Source organism: Simochromis diagramma, unplaced genomic scaffold, assembly GCF_900408965.1.
Source record: "Simochromis diagramma unplaced genomic scaffold, fSimDia1.1 OVJJ01000293.1, whole genome shotgun sequence".
Classification (NCBI taxonomy): Eukaryota; Metazoa; Chordata; class Actinopteri; order Cichliformes; family Cichlidae; genus Simochromis; species Simochromis diagramma.
The window spans coordinates 22,266,885-22,291,415 of NW_024386801.1; the positions used below are offsets into that span (position 1 = coordinate 22,266,885).

Consider the following 24,531-nt stretch of genomic DNA (forward strand, 5'->3'; position numbering starts at 1 on the left):
TCAAAACAGTGTACATCACTGTCACAACACTGAAGGACCCGTCCCATCCTGGCAACAAACTGTTCCAACTTCTGCAATCTGGTAGAAGGTTCCGCATCTTCCGGGCAAGGACAGAGAGACTCAAGAGGAGCTTCTATCCCCAAGCCATCCGTGCCCTAAACACACACACCCGCCCTCTCACATCATCTATAATTGACTGAGACAGGACTCTCTTCCAGACACTAAACCAAGGCACAATATACATTTCAATTCCTTTAATTTTAAATATGTTTATATTGTCTATCCTGTAAAATAGTCAGATGTCTATTCATATTAATGTACAGAATTCACCTGCTTGCTGCTACTACTGCACATTCACCCAATGTATATACTATATGTCTGTATATATATATATATATATATATACTATATGTCTGTATATATATATATATATATATAATGTTCTTCCTCTACACCCCCCCCCCAATTTTTGCACATGTCGAGGAGCGTGTCAGGCTACATTTCACTGTGTGTTATACTTGTATAACTATGCATGTGACAAATAAAGAACCTTGAACCTTGAACCTTGAACAACAGCGTTTGTTTTCATTCAAAGGCTTTATAATTTTTCCTATAATGGCGGGCCGGTCTCCAGTCAAAATGCCCGGAACGATTATAGTCCCAGTCCAGCTCTGTATGCAGCTCATCTGCAGTCTGGTGTTACCTACATCTTCCTATTCAGAAGGCAGAATTTCCGAGTTCTGAATACAATCAAAAGCACCACGACTGCAGTTTTTGTGTTGGATGTAAAAAGCGCACATGACGCTGTGACGTAGGCTAGAATCATGGCAGCAGTCAATGACGGTCCAGGCGTGGGATTTCTCTCGTGGAAATATGCACATTTTTTTTTCTATTGGTAGGTGGCACAGTGCACTTGTGGCAAGTAAGCAAGCTAGAAGACTGGCAAAGTTATGGAAGCAACACATTAACAAGAGAATTCTGAGTAAAACCAAAGTTACTTTCCCTAGTAACTAGTTACTCTGAAAGTAACGAGTAACTTGAAGTAACTGAGTTACTTTTGATAGAACTAGTAATGTAACTAAGTTACTAATTTAAAGTAACTTACTCAACACTGATAACAACTCTATGAATGCTCAAAGACAACAGAAACAGAAACAGACATTTGAAAGCACTTCATATAACTAAATAAACAATTAGTACTTGTGATTTCTTAAATATGTTTGTGTTTCTTTTTGATAAAATGGGTATATGTGATGATTGTAATCCATCCATCTATTCTCTTCCACTTATCCTTATCAGGGTCCTTGGGGAGGGTTTGAGCCTATCCCCGATAGGTCGCCAACCTGATGCAGGGCTAACACAGAGAGACAGACAAACAACCATTGTACTCACATTCAAACCTATGGGCAATTTAGAATGACCAATTAACCAAACCCCACTAACTGCCTGTTAGTGGGGTTAGTTGGGAAGAAGCCAGAGTACCCAGAGAGAACCCAGGCAAACACAGGGAGAACATGCAAACTTCACCGCTCAGAAAGGACCAGTCTCTATATTACTACAGTTCATAGAATTCCTTAATGGACATTTTGCAGGCTTACATTTCACCCTCAATTACAGTACTGAAGAAATTAACTTTCTGGACATAAAAGTAACAAAAAAAGACAAATCTCTATCCACCTGTCTCTATTCTAAACCCACTGATCAGAAAACATTACTTCATGCTGCAAGTTTCCATCCGAACCACCTCAAAAAGAGCCTCCCTGTAAGCCAATTGATTAGACTCAAACGTATCTGTGAAATTCCAGATGAATATAATGAGAGCAAAGAACAATGTTGAACAAATTTAAAGAAAGAAAGTACAAAGAGGAGTGGTTAAGATCTGCAGAAGAGAAGGTGAATTCAGTAAGCAGGGATTTCTATTTAGCAACTAAGAAATCTCCAAAACTTAAATCTAACCTTGTCTTTTGCACAACTTTTACACCAAAAACCAGAACCATTAAAGAAATCATTTTAAAACACTGGCATATACTTCAAAATGACCCAAACTTATTAGGTACCTATAAGGAACCACCAATGATAACCTATAGGAGAGGAAGGAATATTAAAGATAGAGCTTGCCAGGACCCTAATACTCCAGATAAAACCCTAATAAGCCATAACGTACAAGGTAATTTCAAGTGTGGGTCATGCATTAATTGTCAATACACCAAAAATGTAAAATCATTCAAAGACCCTATAAGTAACAAAACCATTGCAATAAAGGGCTTTATCACATGCTGAACTAAAAATGTAATGTACATGATACAGTGCCCATGCATTAAAATATATATAAGAGAAACATCCCGCCCTCTGAAAGATCGAATTAATGAGCACAGAAGTTCGATCAAGAGGAATGATCTAACCAACCCTGTTGCAAGACGCTTCAATGATAAACATCCAAGTTCACCTTTATTTTTTCTTGGCATTGAAGTAATTAAACTAAACCAAAGAGGTGGTAATACTAATTTTATCCGGAAAAAAAGAGAAGCATTTTGGATATTCCGTTTTAAAAGTCTGCACCCTAGAGGTGTGAATGAGGATTTTTCTATCAATGAGTTTTTGTGAGCTTAAACTTTTTTATATTTTTAATGTTTTTACTATTATTTTTTCCCAGTTACAATATTCTCGCATGGGTAATGTTTATTTATTTATTTATATTTATTTTATCAGCAAAAGAAGGAGTAGCATTCTAGACATCTCGTTTTAAGTCTACATTTGAGAGATTTTACATTGTAGAGACATAAATGAGGACCTTTCCACAAATGTGTTTTCATGTTATGACTTCCTCTTGTTTCTTAACTGCTGCACCAACCTCCTTATTTTTTTATGAAATGCTGTCATTTGTAACCATTTTATGTTTTGTTTTGTTTTTTTTGTATATTCATAATATTCTTCTTATGTATTTCACACATGTGTTATTTTGAGACAGCTGGGGATTATGTCCCCCCCCCCCCATCTTCATCATTAATGATCTAGTCCAGTATGTTTACTTGGGTGTGACTTAACCAAATACCAACCTGTTATACGTTATCTTATCTATCTATGAAGATGTGATTGGTTATTTTGAAATTTTTTTCTGTTTCCTGTCTTTTATTTAAGCAAACTTCTACAATGTTTTACTATGACCCTGATGAAGGCCACAAGCCGAAAAGCGTTGGTCACATAATAAAGTTGTTCCTCTTCCCTTAAGCGTTGCTGGAGTTCCTGCATTGTGAATTGTTTCATCCTCTCCATGCACCTTGGAACTAGGTGAAGTTGTGCCAGAAACTTTTGCTGTGATTCACACAAAGGCCCTCGCCAGATGTTAGAATCAAACTCAAGAACTTTCTGTGAAGCAACAGTGCTAACTACTGTGCCACCATTCTGCCCATGACAAATATAATGAGTGTATAAATTAAATAAATAAATAGATCACAAAAGAACCATAAAAAAAAGGTATAAATGAAGAAGAACATATTACAGATAGTATACAGGAATTAATTATTACGTTTCAGGAGGTCCCTCAAAGGTGCCGTGGATATCTGACCTCCCATTCTATGCCCAGCTGTTAAAAACCTCATAGGGCAGAACAAACATCTCCTTCTCTGTTTTTCTCTTTTGTTCTTTTGGAAAAATTTGTGTCCACAAAGGTGTTTTACAGACATGCCTGTTGACAAAAATGACCAGCTGCCCAGGGAGTAATGCTGCTGAACCTTTTGAAAATGCCTCATCTTTAATGAACTTCTCCCCTTGTTTTTGTGGCTGTTGCTGTGGGCACTGCTGCTTTTCTGTTGTCGTTGCTGTTTTTCATATTGTGACCCTGCTGACCCCTCTCTGAACGGAGCCTCTTGTTTTCTCTTTTCTGAGCTCGTGGCTGTTGTGAGTCAGGACCTCTCTGGAGAGGCGATGGTCCATCCATAGCCCTATTGATGACAGTTCATCAGCATGCAGGGGGGACTGCTGCAGTCACCACAGAAACCACATACACCCAACCTCTTCAAATCCCAAGGCTTTAATCTTCTACTGTGATTCGATTCCACTGCTCTCTATTTTTTCCTTTTCATGAGAAAAATTTATTTAAATAACAAATTGACAGAATGTGTTATTGTAATAAAGGAACTTTAATTTTGTTTCTGAGGATTAATTATACATCTGCATAGATGAAGGGGTGAGGGGTTGTATGGGCAAATTGTATGGGTCCCTGCAAATGTTTTTCAAAGCCTTCATGTTAACGTAGGAGCTTGAAAGCTCATTTTTCACATGAAAATCATGACATGATATGATTATACAGTCACCGGTAACTTTCTTTAGGTACACTTGCTCGTACCAGATGGGACTCCTTTTACCTTCAGAACTACCTTAATTCTTTGCGGCATAGATGCAGCAAGGTTCACATTCATCAACTGTACAGCCAAATCTTCTATTCCAGCATATCCCAAAGGTGCTTTCTTGGACTTAGAGCTTGTGACTGTGACTGAGCTTGTGACTGTGCAGATCATTTAAGTACCCTGAAGTCACTGTCATGTTCAGGAAATAGGTTTAGAGAAGTTCTTAGCTTTGAAACTTTAAGCTGGAAGCTGAGTGTATTCCGTGAAAATAAAGTGTTAAAGATGTACAATTATCGTTAAAATAAACAGAATGTAAAACATTGTCATCAAAGTTAAATTGACCGATGAAGTTTATGGGATTTTCCTGCTCGCCTCCCTCAGGCCAGCTGGTAGCAGGGACCTGTGAGATTGTGACTCTGGACCGTGACAGCAGCCAGCCCAGGAGGACCATCGCACGGCAGACAGCTCGCTGCGCCTGCAAGAAGGGACAGATTGCTGGTACGACGAGAGCCAGACCAGCCTGTGTGGATGGTAAGATCCTCACTGTCCTCAGACGACTGCTGCTGACTGGTGAATACGATGAATAATATATAAAAATATATTATGTTAAATAAGACAAGCAGTGAATCAGGAAAAAAAGTTTACATTTTGAATATCAAACTGTAAAAAGAGTTAGAAAATGCCAGGTTTCATTTAACACCTTTTTGGCTACCACAAATGAACTAAGGAAATCCCAAAAAGTTGGTTATGTTCATCTGGACTCAGCGTTTTTAGTGTCTTCTTCAGTCTCAGCTGACTGCAGGTTTCCCCAACCCTATAATCAGCACATTTACATGATGACCAAAACTTGCTCCATGACTAACAATGCGCTGTGAGGTCAGTTTTGTGATTATGAATATGCAAATTTATATGCCCAGTGATCAATGGCAATGAGAACCATTCACAGAGAGTTGGGGAATGGGTCCAATCATAGCATTGTAAGTAAGTAAAAGATGTACCATTAAGTGTAATTTGTGTACACAAATGTGTCCATCTGTGTAGACATTTTTGTTCAGACAGGGGGAGAGAGGTTTTTACCTACTCCAATCGACTAACTCCGTGTCACTGGAACTGGGTAACATATGCATTTTTCAGATTGTGGGAACAGAGCTCCGGCAGGAAGACAGCCTTTTCTTCGTCTGCCAGCAGACTCTGAACATGCTCTCCTTGCTGAACCATAAGGCCTCGGCCTCTGGTCCGAGATGGATGTTACCTTTTCACATAAATGGCTTCCATAACTCTTTGCTCAATCAAGCTTTGGAGTTTGAAAGCCACAGAGACTCATTGCTATTGATCAATGGTTACACCAATTTATATGTCAATGATCGTGAAACTGACCTCATATTAGTCAGTGGCATTTGTTTTGGTCATAATACAAATGAATCCCAAAAAAAAAAAAAGCTTTGAGGCTGAATAGGAAACAGTAAAACAAACAGAAACGTTGGCCTGGTTTAATTTGACAACTTTTTAGCTGTTAGAAATGAACTTAAAAAAACTGGTTTCTTGTGTAGAAGTAACATTACATAACAGTGCGTTATACAAAACTACTGCTTGCTGAAGGCACTTGGATGAGTGATGAAATATGTCTCCCACTGAGCACGCCACATCCAGATGAACAGAATCCGCTTTCTAGGATATAACTTAACTCATGGGAATAACATGTTTCTGTGTTTGGATACAAATTTCTGTACTAAATTTACAGCTATAACATATGAAGGGTTAGCTGGATGACAAGATGAGCGTGCTTTTATAGCAAAGCTCTGACAGTATTGGTGATCTTACTTTTATTTGCTTATCTATAATCTTTGATTTGACTTTTCTATATTTTTTATTATGTTTACATTTGTTTATGTTTGTTTGAGCATTTGCTTTTGTCATTTCCTGTTTTTTTGTTTGTTTTGTTTTTTTATTGTATTTGTATAATTTATTTTTAGAGCATGCTATGGTAAATCTGTTTGCTATGGCTGGCTGCATCTGTCTAATAGAATACTAGATAATAAAAGTACAGTTGTGGTCAGAAGTTTACATAAACTCATTATAGTTATTTGAGATTTTTATTTCTTTGAACTGTTTTTTTCCAGGATGGAATGATCTTACAGCACGCATCTTTATTTACTTTAAATTTGTATTGCTCATGTTTGGGTTTATTTTGGATTTTCTCTAATCTATACAGGGTCAAAAGTATACACAAAAGTATACAGTATTTAAAATCTGTCTATATGCATTCAGTTAAGTCTTTTAATAAGTGGTGTTGAAGATTCCACAATGATTTTTAATTTGACGATGCCTATTAACTTCTCTTTAGTCATCGCGATTGACTACAACTGGTAGTTTGTCAACATAAAAAGGACTTGTTTGACAGTATTTACTAGATTAAGAACTTCAGATACAGGGCATCATTTAATTTCAAATTTGTTGGAATAGGTCTCCAATAGATATTTACTAAAGTAATATAACATACTGTGAATAATTGTTTTTCTAGGAATATACAAAAAAAAAGGTACCCTAAGACATTGTGGTTTCACAGACTGCACAATCTTCTAAGACACAGGTATCGAACTCCAGGCCTCGAGGGCCGATGTCCTGCAGGTTTTGTGTCTTTGATCCAACACAGCTGATTCAAATGGCTAATTTACCTCCTCAGCATGTCTTGAAGCTCTCCAGAGGCCTGCTAATGAACTAATCATTTGATTCAGGTGTGTTGACCAACGGTGATATCTAAAACCTGCAGGACACCGGCCCTCGAGGCCTTTAGTTCGACACGCCTGTTCTAAGACAACAAATCAGTCCAGTACTTCTATTTTATGAGAAAACATAAGTGAAGCTTTCTCTCAGTCTTCCAATTGTCTTCTTGAATGTGAAGTTCAGAAAGTCACTGCCTAGATGGATAAAGCCCAAAGTTTCTTTGCATTTCATCAGTAGCTGTCTCCTCTTTTGTCACGGCGCTGGGTCTGTGACCCAGTGTTTTGTATCAGTTTTAATTTGTATTCCTTGATTATTGTTATTCATGGTTTTGAGTTCGGTAGATGGTTTTCTGTTCATATTAAATTTGTTGTGTTTTTTAGCTTCTAGTTACGGTCTCTGTGTCCTCCCTTTGCTCCACATTTCATTTCTTGCCTCCATGTTCCCTCTGTCTCCCCGGTCAGTCATGTCTCTCTGGCTACGTTCACACTGCAGGTGAAAGCGCATCAAATCCGATTTTTTTGACCCTATGCGACCCATATCCGATCATGGTATGACAGTGTGAACGGCACAAATCTGATATTTTCAAATCCAATCTGGGTCACTTTCGTATGTGTTACTGAATCCGATACATATCTGATGTTTTAGAAAGCGACTGCTGTTTGAACGGTCATGTCGCATTAAATCCGTCTTTTACATCACTGACACAAGACAGACGCCAATTATTAGCGCCGGAGAAGCGCCTGAGAAGATTTGCCGAACGCTTCTTGGCCATCCAGTGTAGATGTCAGTGAAACTGTCGGGAAGACAACGTTGGAGAAACATGAACATTTTATTTGTACTGTATAATCTGCAGATTCTGACAGAAATCTGCAACTATCCTTTGAAGCACCGCTCCTCTAAAACAGCAATAAGGATCATTATTAGGTTATTTACATTATTATGTAAATAACAAAATAACTTAAAGCAAAAATTGGGAAACGTAAAATCCCGAAACAAGTCTTTATATTAAGGGCCATCAGTCAAACAATACTGTTTGCTCTGGGTCTAAACAGAGCGCATTGTGTGTGACGTCTTGTTTTGCGCATGCGGGCCGCTTTGAGCGTTCACACTAGAGCACGTTTGCTGTCGCATTTTATTTGTAGTGTGAACGAGCAGACAAAAAAATCGGATTTGATCAGAAAATCAGAATTGAGCATTAAGACCTGCAGTGTGAACGTAGCTTCTGTCTCTGTGTCAAGTCCACGTCTCTGTGTTATACTTCCCGTTTTACTTTGCCGGTTACTTGTCTCATGTCAGTGTATCTAGTTTTGCTTCCCCTTGTCTCATCATGTCTAATTAGTCCCAGCTGTGTTTCCCTCCTGATTCCCATTCCTACATTACGCCCTTGTGTATTTAAGCCCTGTGTTTTCCTTGCTCTTTGTTGCGTTCTACCCTCACAATGCTGTGTTTTTTCCCTCTGTGTTCCTTGCCGTTTCTGAGTTTATGTCCCCCCCCCCTTGTGTTCTACTTCCTTCGTTGTCTGTCAGTCCTGCATTTGGGTCCTACATTTCCCTGTCACACCGCAAACATGATATCTTTCTCTTTATGTTTTTGCCATCGAAAACAATGACAAAATTTGCAGGGTCTTGTCCACAAGGACTTTGAGGCTCTACTGGTGATTTTGTGAACAGCTGTTTTGCAGAGTTTGTGAACCTTTTCAATCTCTCCTTCTGTTTGGCCTTCAGAAGAAATGCTTTAGATGGAAAGGACTTCAATCACTCTAATTCAGATTTTCCTTGAAACAGCAAAATTTCCTGACATTCATGTCCAGATGAATGTCAACATGAACAGTTTCTGGGTCCGAAAAGTGACATCAGGTTGATCCAGTCCCTGTTAGTGACAAGTAGGACAGTGCAAGTTTAATTCGATTTTTTTAAATATAGCACCAAAACATAACAACAGTTATGGCCCTACAATAATACAGAGAAACCCCAACAATCAAACAATCCCTATGAGCAAGCACTTTGGTGACACTGGTAAGGAAAAACTCTCTTTTAACAGGAAAAAACCTCAGGCAGGACCAGGCTCAGAGAGTTCAGCCATGTGCCACAACAATCAGCTTAAAGCTTTGCAACAGGCAGCAGGTGGCGAAAGTACAGACATGTCGAGTTTCAACTGCTCTTTTCAAGTAAATGTGAAAAACTACAGGCTCTGAAATATGAAATGTTCTCCAAGTAGGAAAGTAAAATGCAGCTCTTTGAAGGACTTTTCTACCAGAGCTATTATATAAGGTTCAGCTAGATTTCCTAGCAGATAATTAATTTTATTAATTTCAGCTGCCAGTGACTTAAATGTTGTTGCTAAGTAGGAATATATGTGAAGCATTAATTTCATAACATTTTTAGCTTTTTTGCATCTGTATGTATATTTGAATTATTTTGTTGTGTTAGTGCTCCAACTTTGTCTTCTATTAGAATAAACTCTATTGCCCTAAAAGCTGATATGGCCGATATGCTTTATTAAATTCAAAACTATTTGAGTCTGACTGTAAACTGCAATTTGATGGAAAGAACAACAGTGATGTGTTGACTCTAGTTATGCAACGAAATCCTGGCAGACACTTCAATACTTTCCATTTTACTTAGTTATGGTCTAATTTTTATTTTCATTGTTATTTTATTGTTATTGGGTTTTTTTTAACACTGTTCTGTATGTACAATTTTTTCACTATTTTACAGTATAAGGCCCTCATTACACACCTGTGGCACTTTAATTTAATCTCTCTCTCAGCTAGCAAAGACTAATGGGTCGCTTCAGTGATAGCAACTAAACTGGGGAGTAAATTTAAATAGCTTAAAATTGTTATAATATGATTATAATGGATGCACTCTAATAAGCATAAGCTTGCTAAATTGTGTTACCATACTTTTTTCCCCTAAATTTTAATCATTGTTAAATCCAATGACTGCAGCCCAACCGCTAGGCTTTTTTAGTATCTTAAATGAGACCATTTGCATTAGATTACATGGAGATTACATCACAGCCATTTCTATTTGCTAAGCTAACAATGAATAAATAAAAGGAAATCAAAAATACTTTCATGCTGGAACATTTAAAATTCACACAAATAATACATTTTCTTAGATGCTGGAAGATACGTTGTAGTTAATAAGTTTACTGACGGAGCCACTGATAGAAACAATTTGTGTAGCTGTTCTTGTAAAACTCCGTTACTGCTGTTGTTCCCGGTGCTGTATGTACAGTTTTGGATCCAAACAGCTTTATGTTTGTGTTTTTCAAGATGAATGAGTTAAAAAGTGTGTCTGTTATCAGAGCTGGTTTGAAAAACTCTCTCCTGCTTTGGGATGATGCTTTCGGTAGTTTATCATCATCATCGACAGACACTCATTGGTATATAGCGCAATTTAAACTAGATAGTACAAGTATTACTTCTAAATTACTGTAAATGACCTTTAGAATAACTTTGCTAAAGTACTCAAAGCACACTCAGTAGTATCTCAGCATCTCTTTAACCTTTGCATGAATCTAATTTGATATTTATGCAAGTTTGTATTTTCTCTTGTAATCTTAGGTTAAAAAAAATATCTGGAGTTCTTGAGGGAAAAAAAACTTTATTTAAAAATCAACTTTATTTAAAATTTAGATATTTATTTATCTCATTATTTACTGGTTAACAGGAATAGAACTACAAGTTAAAAATGAAAAAGCATGACATCTTTGAGACCACAAACAAAGATTCTTTGCAGTGTTCACACAAAACAACCTCTGAGCACTGTTTTTCAACACCAGACACTGCCCATCACCTGCTAATAGCATCCCTGTAGTGAATAGTGGAATACTTCAAGAAAATCTGCTCCAGAGCAGAGACTCAGGTGATGACATACCTTTCACCACCACAGTATCCTATTAAAACTGGTGTCTGTGTCCACTTAAAAGTTTAGCACAGATTTTTTAATTTCTAGCAAATTAAAAAACAAACAAAAAAAAAACCTTTCTCAGTGTACTGTCGACGTGAGTAACATAGAAAAACAAATTCCTATTTTAACCTGCAGCACAGTACAAGCAACTCGATTAACATTTCATTATCCTTTCTGTTAGCCAAAATAAATAGTTCAGGCATGGCAGACGTGTGGAGTAGGAGAATAGGACCCAAGATGCAACTTTTGATGTGAGTGAGCTTTATTTTAGAAGGTGGGTGAAAACAAACAGAAACGGCAAAGGCGAGGACGAAAACTCAAGCTTGTATCTCAAGCAACATTTGCCTTTAATTTTTATTGTTTTCTGCTGCTGAATTACACCAGCAGAGCACAGGGGGCAAAATCATACCACAGTCTGTTTTTATCCGTCCCTTCAAAGCTCTGCTCAGGAACCACTCGGGTTGATTTTAGATAGTTGAGCCAAAGCTCACACTGTTTCAGGGAAAAGATCAACAGCCACACAGACTTATATAAACTATTTATAGATAGACAAAGTCTATGAGAATGGAAAAATTGAAATTTAAACTCTGGATGAGTTTGATTAAAACTCTGTGTGTTTAATTTTATAAGGATTTCATGTTCACAGAAATGAATAAAAAGTAAACAGTCAACACGTTTTTTTTATTCCTCTGCTGTTCTTCCATGATTTAAGTAGTAAAATTTAAAAAAAAGTTACAGTTTTGAGAATACCACTTACTCCTGGTAATGACTAAAAAAGACTGTGTGGTTCTGAGCCCTTCCACCCATTTTCTTCCACTTATCCCAGCTACCACAGGGCGAGAGTCGGGTACACCCTGGACAGATCGCTAATTGGTTGCAGGACTAACGCAACGACTAATGACAGACAGCCATTCACACTCACACCTACTGGTTTGATGTGCTTATTACCTAGGTAGAGTACCCAGAGAGAACCCACGAAAACACGGGGAGAACCTGCAAACTCAGTGCACAGTGCTAACCACCGTGGCTCTGAGTCCAAACAGATGAGTGAAAGAAACCTTTTTCTTTCTCATCAGGTGGAGACGAACCCAAAGGTCAAAAAGCCAGAGTATTCAGAGACTGTAAAACAAGTCCTAGACTCAGATGTTAAAACATCTGAGTCTAACAAACAAACATTCACTGACAGCACCGGCATCAGACCTGATGACGGAGGAGATTGTAGAGAAGCATAAGCGGGAAACATTTAGCTGGAATTCAAAGTGTATTTACAACCGGGGGAAAAAAGAACATGTAAAACAGGTGTCTGTGTCCACTTTAAAGTTTAGCACAGATTTTTTGTTTGCCTCATTTTTGCACTTCAGTCCTAACGTGTTCTTTCCTGTAGGATTGTCTCATTCTCTAGAGACAAAGGAGCAACCCTCCTTCAGGTCACCCTCTTTGATGAATGAAGTCATTACAAAATGGCCTCCTCGCTTTCTGGATAAATGAACTGTGCTTGGCGGTGGTGGATGGATCTGCATTGCAGTCATTAATTTGTCAGAGTAGTGATGCAGCGCTCACAGGTGTTCGGGTACTTACCGATACATGCTATTAATCCACTGATTCTCCATTTCACACTATCGATTCAAAGTCTCTTTCCTGTTTTCTACACTCTGCAATGTAATTCACCTTGAAATGCATTCATCCATCCTGTGTTGTTATTGGTCAGACATTAAGAGACTTTTAGGGGAATGTGGTATACATGAGGAAATAAAAACTACTAATTTAAACAAACATTTAGTAAGAAATTCAATCATTTTTTTGATCTAAAAATCTAAATTTTTGAAACCCCCTTTTTTAAAACAATGCAGACATAATAATAGTAAGCAGATATTTAGAAAGCAATTCATGTTTTAGATTTAAATAACTAGGCTCTAATACAGTGTCTGATTATTATCAAATTACTGAACTTACAAAAAGCAAAACTCTAAGTGAAGCATTCCTATTATGTTCAAATTTTGTGTTGATCACTTTCTGTAAGTCTAGTTGTGGAAATCTTCACGTACAATTTCATCTTGGATGTTAAACTTGTGAAGAGGTCAACTTTGATGTCGAACTGACCCAAATTTCATGTCAAAGACAGATGCTAGTGCTGACAGCTTGGTCTCTGCCCATGATCCTGAGACCAAAAAAGGTTTTTTCAAGAGTAAGAGTCAAAATCCAAAGATGCTGCATTAGGTCAGGAGCACGACTGAGCTCACGCTTATTTTTTCAAAATTCATGGAGCTATGGACCATGAAACTGTCCTCCATCCATCCTCTTCTGATTTTCTTCATTCATCAGCTCCTCAAGGTACTCCTTCCATCTTTTTAACACAGTCTTCTCACTGCTCATCTCAATAGCCACATCATTAATCACCCTAATCTTCTGCACATCTTTTCCAGCTTGATACAAGTCCTTTTCTCCTCAACATCACATACAACTCACTATAAGCCTTTTCCTTTGTCTTTACTACCTCTCTGTTTCCCATACGCCTTAAACTCCCAGTACTCTTGTCTACTTTTTTCATCTCTTTGGCTATCCGACTTTTTCTCTTCCTTCAGATCCTTTCCTTTGTTTGGTCATACCACTACCAAGTCTGCTTGTCTTTGTTCCTTTTTCCAGAGGATACATCAAATACCGTGTTTCCCTCAGCACTTCAGGGGTACTTTCCCAGTCATCTGGTAAATGGTAAATGGCCTGTATTTATATAGCGCTTTACTAGTCCCAAAGGACCCCAAAGTGCTTTACACATCCAGTCATCCACCCATTCACACACTGGTGATGGCAAGCTACATTGTAGCCACAGCCACCCTGGGGCGCACTGACAGAGGCGAGGCTGCCGGACACTGGCGCCACCGGGCCCTCTGACCACCACCAGTAGGCAACGGGTGAAGTGTCTTGCCCAAGGACACAACGACCGAGACTGTCCAAGCCGAGGCTTGAACCGGCAACCTTCCGATTACAAGGCGAACTCCCAACTCTTGAGCCACGATCGTGGTAACCACTCAGAGCCATCTCAACTCCTCAATGAACTCTGTGCAATATTTTTCCTTCCGCTTCCACCAATTTATCCTTAACTTTAGAAATCAAGAAGAAGGCGAAGTCATCCTACACACTACAGATGATATTGCTAGTATACATTCAATATGACAACAAATGATTTTTCATTTATTCCTATTAATGACACCAGGAACAAGAAAATATACTCCATTTCCAACAAAGGCCAGAAATCTTTATAGAGATTTATATCTTAAATTACAACCATACTAATCTTTGTAATTTTATATTGTGTCCTAAACCTAAATTCTAATAATAACATTTTCGATAAAAATGAGCTGCTGAAGCTGAACTGTTTCCTCCTCCTGAAGGATCTCTCCATCTGGGTAGAGGTGTGAGGGGATGTAAGAATGGCTGAGCAATGCTACTGTTGTTCAGTAGGAAATTGGTTTGATAATTGGGGGCTCACAGGCTATCACAATCACACCACTGCTCCGATGGGCGAACTGATTACCAGGTTATGTATTACAGGCCTCTACAGTCTTTCATTTTCTTTGTGTTTCCCCAGACATGGCTCAGAGTGTGTAATTTAGTGCCAGGAATGAGAGCAAGAACTGAAAGACTGGGTCAGTAAAGAATCACTTCAAACAGCAGGAATATCCCTGCAAGTGAAGTGAAGTGTGTGCGTGTGTGCGTGCGTGTTTTCCACATAGTGCTGATAACTCAGGTCATTCTATTTTACATAATATATTAGAATATATTATATGGCATGTCATAAGCTTTGTTCGTGCTATGTCATGCTACATTAATTATGCACACTGCATTAGATTACCTTTATGTTGCATTTATTGGCCACAACATTAAACCCACTTGCCTGGTAAGTAACCCTCATGCTCCCACAGCTGCTTTCACTTGTCCAGATATGCACTCTGCAAGACCTCTTAAAGATCTACTGTAATAGTATTAGCAGCACATCCTTTAAGACCTTTAGGATATTTAATAAGATTGTGATTGGAGGGATTTTTAGGTTAAACCTCTTATGTTCTTTGTTATGTTTTTGAAGGAGATTTTTATTGTTGTTGTTGTTGTTGTTGTTGTTGTATGCCCAAGAGAAAAAAATAACCCTCACAATAAAATCTAGAAAAGAATGTCTACAAAAAAAAAAAGAACCAAAGTGTTCAAATGGCCCAGGCGATGTGCAGACCTCAACCCAATTGAAATATTGTTGCATTTAAACAGATGACGCAAACCTCAATGAACTGAAACAATTTTGTAAAGAGGAGTGGACCAAAATCCCTCTATCACTCAATGATGACATTGTAAAGAAAATGGTTACTTTGAGTTATTGCTGCTAAAGATGGTTTTACGAGCTGTTGAATTATGAGCATAGTTTTAAACTGGACTCCAGTTTCTTTGAAAACTTTTTCACATGTCATTAGCTGTAGAGTGTAGAGTGACTGCTTTTGCCTTTCATTCTGATCATCTGGTAAGGCCCAAATTACCATGATATTTATGCACATGATGAGTGCATGTAAATGTCTGACTAATGTTCATCTTTATTTATTTTTACCCTTGACACCTTTTCCTCACATTTCCTTTGCATAATGAGGAACATTAAATTATTTTGTGTTGTCCACTGTATGTGTTTAATTGAAAACACATACAGCTGTTAATAACAGATGTTTGATGGTCTTCTTTCGACACGATCCAGAGTCACACACATCTGACTGAAAATGCTGGACAGAGGTTAACTATCACAGAACCCTTGTTACTCTACATCTGCTGCAACATTGTTTTAAAGGGTTATTTCACCAATGTTTACCATAAAGCCCTTGATATTTCTTGTTATATTTTGTATGTGTATCTTAATAAAATTGTCAATGTTCTGTAAAGACTGTGTATGAGTAGCTTGGTATGTTCAACAATTATTTACCTGACACTGTGCAGTAGCATGTGTGTACACTCTATGCAAACACTGCAAACTCGGAGTGCCATTGCAGAATATAGATTACAGATTATGTAGAATTTTCAAATACAGTTGTGTATCTGCACTTATTTCTTCATTGTTAACAGTCTAGGAGTAAAGGGAGGAACATCAACAAGAATAAGATCATCATTTATGATAAAGGAGATGGGGGGGGGGGGGGTTTGTTCAGCCATAAGATGCTGATGAAAAAACACAAATAACGTAAAAACTTAAAATTGAAGCTCAAGCATACTTACCTCTTTTTCCTCTTGCCGTCCTCCTCAGTTCGTATCATCACGAGTCGACAGTGGTGTGAGATGACTCCGTGCTTACAGGATGAAGGCTGTAATCTCCTGGTCAATCAGTCAGGCTGGACCTGCACTCAACCAGGAGGCAGAGTGAAAACCACCACGGTGAGAAAACGAGCTTAGCTGACAAATACAAACACACTTACCACTGAAAAAATGGTGATTTGAACATATTTGCAAAACATACTGGAAATTGATTTCACCACTTTAGATGCATGTAGTAACAGAAAGTATAGAAGCAAAACCTGCTGTATTGTTCAAGGAGTCATCCTATTTTTACAAAACTGTGAATCACAGAGTTTAAGTAAGCTCCAAACATGGGAACTTAAATTGTAAGAATGAAGAAAGCTGCACACCCTACCTCAGGTGTGCAGTCTTTATTGGTGCAAGTTTACTGTGAAGGAGGAGCTATTTTTCCCCCCAGTTGTCAACAGCCTTCCAACAGATGTGATTTGGAGTAATAATTTTATAATTTTTTTTCTCTTTTAAATACCTGATGAAAAACAAATTCCCATATTTCATACACAGTTCTGCTTTGTTGTCCATGAAAAATATAATGTCAGGTTCGCCGTGAGTCTTGTCAAAAGTAATTTTGAGAATTATATTAACGATCCTTGAGCAGAAACTGGAAAAAAACAAAAAAAACAACAACCTAACAATAATGAGTTAAAACAGGGAACATTTTTGAATTAATATAACTTCATTCTTCCCATCTGAATGTCCATTGGTCTAATGAAGATCTAAATTTGTGTTGTTCAGATTTTTTTTGTTTAATTCATTACAATCTTCAGCTACTTTTACCCATGTTTTTGTACCAGAATGAAATTAACCTGGTTCAACAAATTAAGTTTCTGTTCAGTTTTTAACAAGGCTGGTTAAGTAGCAGGACTCAAATGCATGATTCAGAAACACAAAGGGTAAACTAAAGGTAGTTTCATTAAACTAAAAAGTCCAAAACAAGGAAAATCCAAACTTCACAGCAGAGAGCACAAACTGCAAGGGAAGACACAACCACAAGGCACTACATTACAAACAATATATACACATCAGGCAGTTGGGAAACACCAGGGAACATAGCTGAATGAAATCTGATTAACGAGACAAGGGGACCCAAAACTAAACGCAATCCACTCGAGATGAGGGGCTATCAAAATAAAACAGGAAGTAACAAAGACTGAGACCAGTACTAAAACATATGAATGTGATACAGTGACAGGCAATAAATAAACATGAAGACATGATTGACTGACGAGACAGAAAGGGAAAGATGATGATAACAAAAGGCTACATAACCTTATAAAAATACAGACTGGAACCAAAGGGAAACAAACATAATCCATGAACCAGAAATATAGATAACAATCTCAGAGGCACAAGGAGGAACAAACCTCAAAAAAGTTCAAAGAGCTTGAACACAAATCATCTCTTACTGTAAAAAAAGAAGAAGAATGATGCATCCACAATAAATTTCAAATCAATGGGTCAAAGACTGAGCACCATGATAGTTTTTCGTTGTATGATTGTTGAGTTCATTCAACTTTTCCTGAGGTAATGTCATTCAGTACCATGGAGACAAAATAATTTAAGACCAAAGCCTTCTTGTTTTTGATGCCCCGTAGCTCCTAATTATAGCTCTTATAATTATTTCCATTTTTAACAGTAATTTCAACAAATGCTGTTCAGTCTTTTTTTCCTTTTCAGACAATTGTAGGCAAAATATTTCAGCTTTCAGTACTCACGTGTAATTTTTGCCAGAAAATTCATTCAACACTGATTTTAATCTATCTCTCTTCTTACTCTTGTCCCATTGCTTTCCACACCTTTGTTGTAGATAGACTATTTACACCAATGCTGTCATTTTTTCGAGTAAACCTTTTACGCCTTTAAACAAAACAAAACAACAACAAAAAAATGGAAAAACCATAAAGGATCCTTAAAATTCCTTCTCCATTCAAGTAAATGAGAAGGCTACAGTAAAGAAAAGTTGAAACAACCTCCTTTTTAATTTTCGCTCCCCTGACCACATTTTTAATGCTAAGCAAACAAAACAATTATTCAGATGTGCACACTTTAAAGCACCTCAATAGAATTTGTGGCAAATCTAGATGAGCATAAACATGTTTTACAGTTAAAGAATATGAAACTGTTAATGCTATGAACCTTTTAAAAAATTAAAGCCCTTTCTTAATTTTAGAAAAATAAAAGTATACTCAGAATATCTCTGATTTTAAAAATGTTAAATGTTGCCAGTTAGCTATTGGAGTTCATGACCATGTTAAGATAAGCCTCAAATTAAATTTGCTTTTCAACCTTTTACAATAGAAATGTCAATTTCTGTTTCTCTCCAGATGTTTTAAACCAGTTTAAAGGAGAAACATCACAGTTTTAAATATTTAACACAAGAACCAAGACCGAGGTCATTTTGAGGCCATTTTAAAAATAGTGTAACTCTCTGCAATTAAACTCCATGATCTCATGTTTCATTACTTTTTCAAAAATTGAATTATTCATTATATAGTGAATTTGGGGGTAATAGGGATAGAAAGATGACAATGTCATTTTGACCATATAGAAATTGGTATAAAAAGGTAATTTTGCCTAGCCAGACCTAGGTTGCTGGTTGCACAGAGCAGCAGGGGAGTCATAGATGAAGTGAGCAGACTCCGGAAATCCACAGCAGCTGAGTCGGACAGGTTTCAGTCCCGAAAAGGAAAAAAGCTGAGAGGCTCAAAGGCTGCCGACTGAGGTGCAGCACTGTGGATGCTTAATGAAAGAGAAAGGCTGCGTATCCAATGAAGCACAGGCAGTTGTAGATGGTGTGAGAAACTTTTACTGTTGTACTTTTACAATACATAATGTATTAAAATGTGTCCTAATTTTGAGGTCAGTTTTAAAATGCAGACAATGACCTGTTCAATAAATTTAGCAGTGAGAGTTTTTCTTCATTTGTTGTTGTAGTTTTTTTTTTTTTTTTATTGTAGTGTAACTAATGCCACCTGTTATCCAAAATTCCCTTTTAACTTTTCCATAATTATCTTCTTCTACATCAATTATTTAGATGTAAAATTTGCTTATTGGTGAATTTTACATACATACATATGATGTGTAATGAAATAACCATTCGTGAAACCTACGACATTTTCAGAAACTTAAACTTTAATACTTATTTTGCCTAATCTTGCTTATGAATAGAAAAAATATGAAAATTAACAGCTTAACATCTTCAAGAAATGACCTCTTTAGCATTACAGTTGTTGCTATGGGATGGGATCTCTACACCAAGCATCCCACATCAACCCTCTCCATGTTCTCCTTCACTCCTGCACATCCATAAACCTTCCTCTTTTCCTCCTCCTCACCAGCTGCATATTCAACATCCAGCCCTCTGCACATGTCCAGACCGTCTCAACCCTGCCTTTCTAACTTTGAGTCCTAACTGCTGAACCTGAGCTGCCCCTCTAATATTCTCATTTCTAACCTTTTCCATTCAGGAACTTTTACTTTACAGCCATAATTTTACCCTCAGATCACAGAGGAAAAAGTTTTCTTTCTAACAAGGTTTTTTTTTTTTTTTTAAGCCAACAGATGTAGACTTTTTGAACTGGAGGAATGTGAGTGAGGGGAAAACTATATCTTTATTATATTATATTATATTATATTATATTATATTATATTATAAGCTTTTTTATCTAATTTATCTCAAACATGCTTACAAAAAACAAACATACCTAGAGAAACTTCTTGGGATCTTCCAAATTTGTAAAACAGACTGATATGACTTAAAATTTGGATTTTAGAAGCCATTTTGTGAGATCATAGCAAAGCCTATTTCAGAGAAATTTGTCAGTTGATTACAAGCCACTGACAGGAAAGTTGTGTCATCTGTCTTCACTCCAGTGGCCCATTTTCTTTACAGCAATGGCAGATCATGGAGCCTCATGATAGTTCCCTGAAGTTAGCAAAATACACTTCCCATAGAGATATAGCAACACAGGCATGTTAGTGGATTATTCACCAATGAATTAGTGGATGCTGATATTTTGACAAACTAACAAACACATAATATTAATAACCTTATATGAAATATTGGTATTGGTATTAAATATTATGAAATGTGAACAAAAGGCGTCAAAACGTAACTTTTCTGCTGGATTGAGCCATTGAAATACTAGTTAAATATAACATTGTGATATGTAGCTGTCTGGTCTGTTTAAACTTATTTAGCCACTGGGATGTATGGCCTGGTATGATAAAATGGTAACTGCACAACAATCCGGGAAATGGCTAACTATTTTTGTGATGACTGGCTATAAATAAAGAGTCATAGAGGACATCTGAGACATTTTGTAAACAGACTTTGTGGTCATGTTGACTGTGTCTTTGTTATGTTACACCTCAGCTGATCGCAGACGCAGACGGAAAATGGAGGACTCAAATGAGACTAAATACTTTTATAAAACTGTAATATGTATGTTAACACACTAATCATGTATGACAGTATCAGTATGACAAGAAAAACAAAAAAGGGGAAAGGAAGAGAGCTTAGATTTAAAGGTAAGAATTGCTTATTTAACTTTGATGTTCCAAACCAGTTACCAGTTGTACGTCACAGGTGTGAACTAAAAAACCTCCCGTAGTCACTTATGCTTGGTATTCTGAGTGCAGGAAGGCACTATGGATGTGCCAAGGTCTTTATGGGCTATCAACTAGCTGTGATATAAACAGAAATTTCCTGTGTTCTCCAATAATCCAGAATAGAAGCGTCTTCACCCTTGCATTTCATACATATCAACAAAATACTGGGTCACCTACACATTATAATTACAGGAACTGCTAAACCATTTAAACCCATGCAATAAAGCTCTTTGAAAAGAGTTGTTCTGTTCATGTTAATGCTAGAGATGGCACGATACCACTTTTTTATGTCCGATACCGATACCATAAATTTGGATATCTGCCGATACCGATATGAATCTGATATAGTGTTTTTTAATCAAGTTCATACTCAAGTTTTAAAAAAAACAACAACACTAAAGCTATTCTGTTATACCTGTATGCAAAAAAAAAATATTTCATAGTTCAGCAATACTGATCAATCTAATAAACTTAAACCTACACCATCCTCCCTATTCTGGTATTTTAAAGAGTACTTAGCGTAAATATTAAGCAACCTAACCAATAGGGTTTCAACTCCCAGCAACAACAACAACAACAACAACAACAAAAAAAAAAATAGGGAACCACCCCTCACGCTCCACCTTAATCGACGTAATCAACCTTAATTTGATGCAGTGTAGAAAAAAAATGCACAGAAATCAATTATTTTTCAAGAAATATTAAATAGATTAAACATCTTTCTTTAACAGAACTGCACACAGCACAGCCTTCCCAAAGTAAAATGTACTATAGCTTACTAGGGTATATATTAGACTTAATAGTTACTATATACAGTAATGGACTTCTATTCATTTTACATCAGATTAAAACTTTGGGTGTCAGATAATTATTTAATAAAAGCTAGACATTTTAAATGAGAATAAGAAAGAAAAGTATGTCTTTGTGTCGTTCTTTTTCCCTGTTAATGCCCTATCGGCCCCCCTGGCTAAACTTTGCTAGATCCGCCCCTGCACAGTTACCAGCCATCAGCTAGTAGAAAAGGATCCTGGTGTAGAAAGTAATATTAAATAAATTCTAACAACAGCTTATCAAGCTTAAACATGCTGCTGTTGTTCAGCCGCTGGTTTCCTCTTTCTGGTGCAAAGTGGGCCAAAAACAAACAAGAGAGACAGACTCGCAACAGAAAAGCCGATCAGCTGATCATTAAGCAGTTTCATGATTGAAGTAGCAACACGAGAGGGAGAAAGAGAGAAGAGGCAGTAGCTCCATAAATCGGTTGTTAAGCTTAACGTGGGAATGCTGTACAAACATTCAGAGATGAACTTACACACTTGCTTTACTTCTCTCGGGGATAACTTTGTCGGAGATGAAATGCTGGGTTGGTAGCGAAGCTCCAAATGCTCAACCAGACCACTGACAGGTCTTGCAGGCCACAGCCGCTCTATCACGTGATGCATACTGCTCCGAAGTGCTAAGGTTATGAGGCGAGTTACAGCGTGTTGCAAGTTTTGTGAGGTGCTTTCCTGATATTTAATGGACGGGATTACATTTTTTTATTTCACTCTGATATCCGATCCAGTAATTTAGGTCAGTATCGGACTGATACCGATATGTAATATCGGATCGGTCCATCTCTAGTTAATGCCAGATAAGGTTTTGAACTCTGCAACTATTGAGTCAACAGAATGTGGGCGACTTTTATGCACTTTGGGTCTCAGCACTCTTTGATCCTATTTTGTAAATTTAAATGGTCTGTCACTTCATGGCTGAGATGGTCCAACAGACTTCCACTTTGCAATAATACCACTAATAGGTGATTTACTGATGTACCTCAGCAGGATTTAAACATATGTTGGTTGGGTGAATTAAGATGCTATAAGTTATTCAATATTAATGGGATAATTTGTGATTTGTGTTTGCTTTAGAGGTGAAATAAATAGAAACAGAGCTCATTATTTGTCATCACCAGCCACAATTCATCATAAAGCAATTATGTTGGAAAAAAAGCTGCCTGCTTTCCAGTTTACTTTCAGCTGTGGTGTTTATCATGGAAATGGCAGATAAAACACACAGACACTAATGACGGGAGCCGGTATATGACATTGTAGAGCAGTAATGTATTTTAAACTAGCGTGGAACACAGTTAAGCTCATATCTGGCATCTCTGTCACTTACATATGCAAACTACAGATGACACTGTTATGTTATTAAGACATGAAGATTTGTAGATTTAATCTTGTTTTATTGCATCTTGTAATAAAACAAGTTTAGATTGCAGGGGCACACACAAGAAACAATATACAGATTTCACATTATAGTCTGAGCATTTGAATGTAAGCGTATGTGGTTACAGTTTGCTGAAGTAATGTATGTTAGATGACCACTGTAAGTCAATAAGGAATGAAGTATAACTAACCTGCAAGTCTACTAAACAGTACAAGATTGTTTTAATGATTATTTTTAAAGGGTTTTTTTTTTTAGAAAGTTTTATATTTCTGAGAACTCTGCTTTCTAAAATTTGTCTGTATTTGCTTCATTGGATCTAAGAAGCGTAGTAAAGGGCTCCATCTCAGCTTCTACTTACATTATGTCAACTGCCTGGATCACCGTGTTCTCAGTGAATGGCGGATTTATTTCTTTTCTGTTAATTGTCTCTGAAATAAACGACTCTTCCACTGGGAGAGAAAAAAAGTGTGACACGTGACGATTTGAGCTTAGTTCTGTAATTGATCCCATTGGTCATGCTTTGGTGGAAGTCAGCTATAGCTTGGATTTAAACTGTATCAATAGCAAGAGACAGGGAGTCTCTAAAGATTATCAGCCTCATCGGCAGCATTGATCAAGAGGATTTCAGTCTTGCTAAAACAAATAGCACAGTTATAGCTTCTCACACATCTTAAAATATTTGATCTGTGAGGATCATGTGAGGATTCATGCTGCTTTTACTAATTTCTGGACAGATATTCACGACTATGGACTGGTGCGTACATACATACATATATATACATACATACACACACATATATATATATATATATATATATATATATATATATATATATATATATATATATATGTGTGTATACATACAAAAAACAATACAAAATTTGTAATTTATTTTATCAACTTTCCTTCTGACGATGCTGTCTGTGTTGAGCGCTCAGTGAATCTGCGTTCGACTACTCCGCCTAGGCTGCACTGTCGAGCGCAGATCCACTGAGCGTTCAACACAGACAGCATAGTCAGAAGGAAGAGCACAGGGCAAGCTAGCGAGACAGAAGTTAAGCTCTCCTTGCAACATGGCAAATTGAACCTCCCCCACCCTCATTCAGATCTGGCGTTTGGAATTATTTTGGTTTTCATGTGACGTATGACCCTGAAGGTAAGCGCGTCATGGACTAAAGTAAAACAGTATGTTGGATGTGCCACACAGTGCTCAATTATGGGTGGGAACTAGTGTGTTAGCGCAGTTAGCTCGTTAACGTGTTGGCTGTCTAGCCCCACGCAGGGGTAGCTCGTTAACGGAGATTTGCCGTGTTGTGGCGTTAACGTCATTTCAACGAGATTAACGCTGACAGCACTAGTGGGAACACAACGAATATGACTGCACATTTACGCCGACATCATCCTACTGC

At 37.4% G+C, this 24,531-nt stretch overlaps 1 protein-coding gene across 1 annotated transcript in view; it reads left to right on the plus strand.

The window, feature by feature from the left end:
* The window catches only part of LOC120730282 (chemokine-like protein TAFA-5), a 47,611-nt gene that overhangs the window by 14,916 nt on the left and 8,164 nt on the right, over positions 1 to 24,531 (plus strand). Inside the window, exons 2-3 of the mRNA XM_040026570.1 lie at positions 4,728 to 4,877; positions 16,257 to 16,384. Coding sequence (XP_039882504.1) covers positions 4,728 to 4,877; positions 16,257 to 16,384 — 278 coding nt within the window. The remainder of the gene's footprint in view (positions 1 to 4,727; positions 4,878 to 16,256; positions 16,385 to 24,531) is intronic.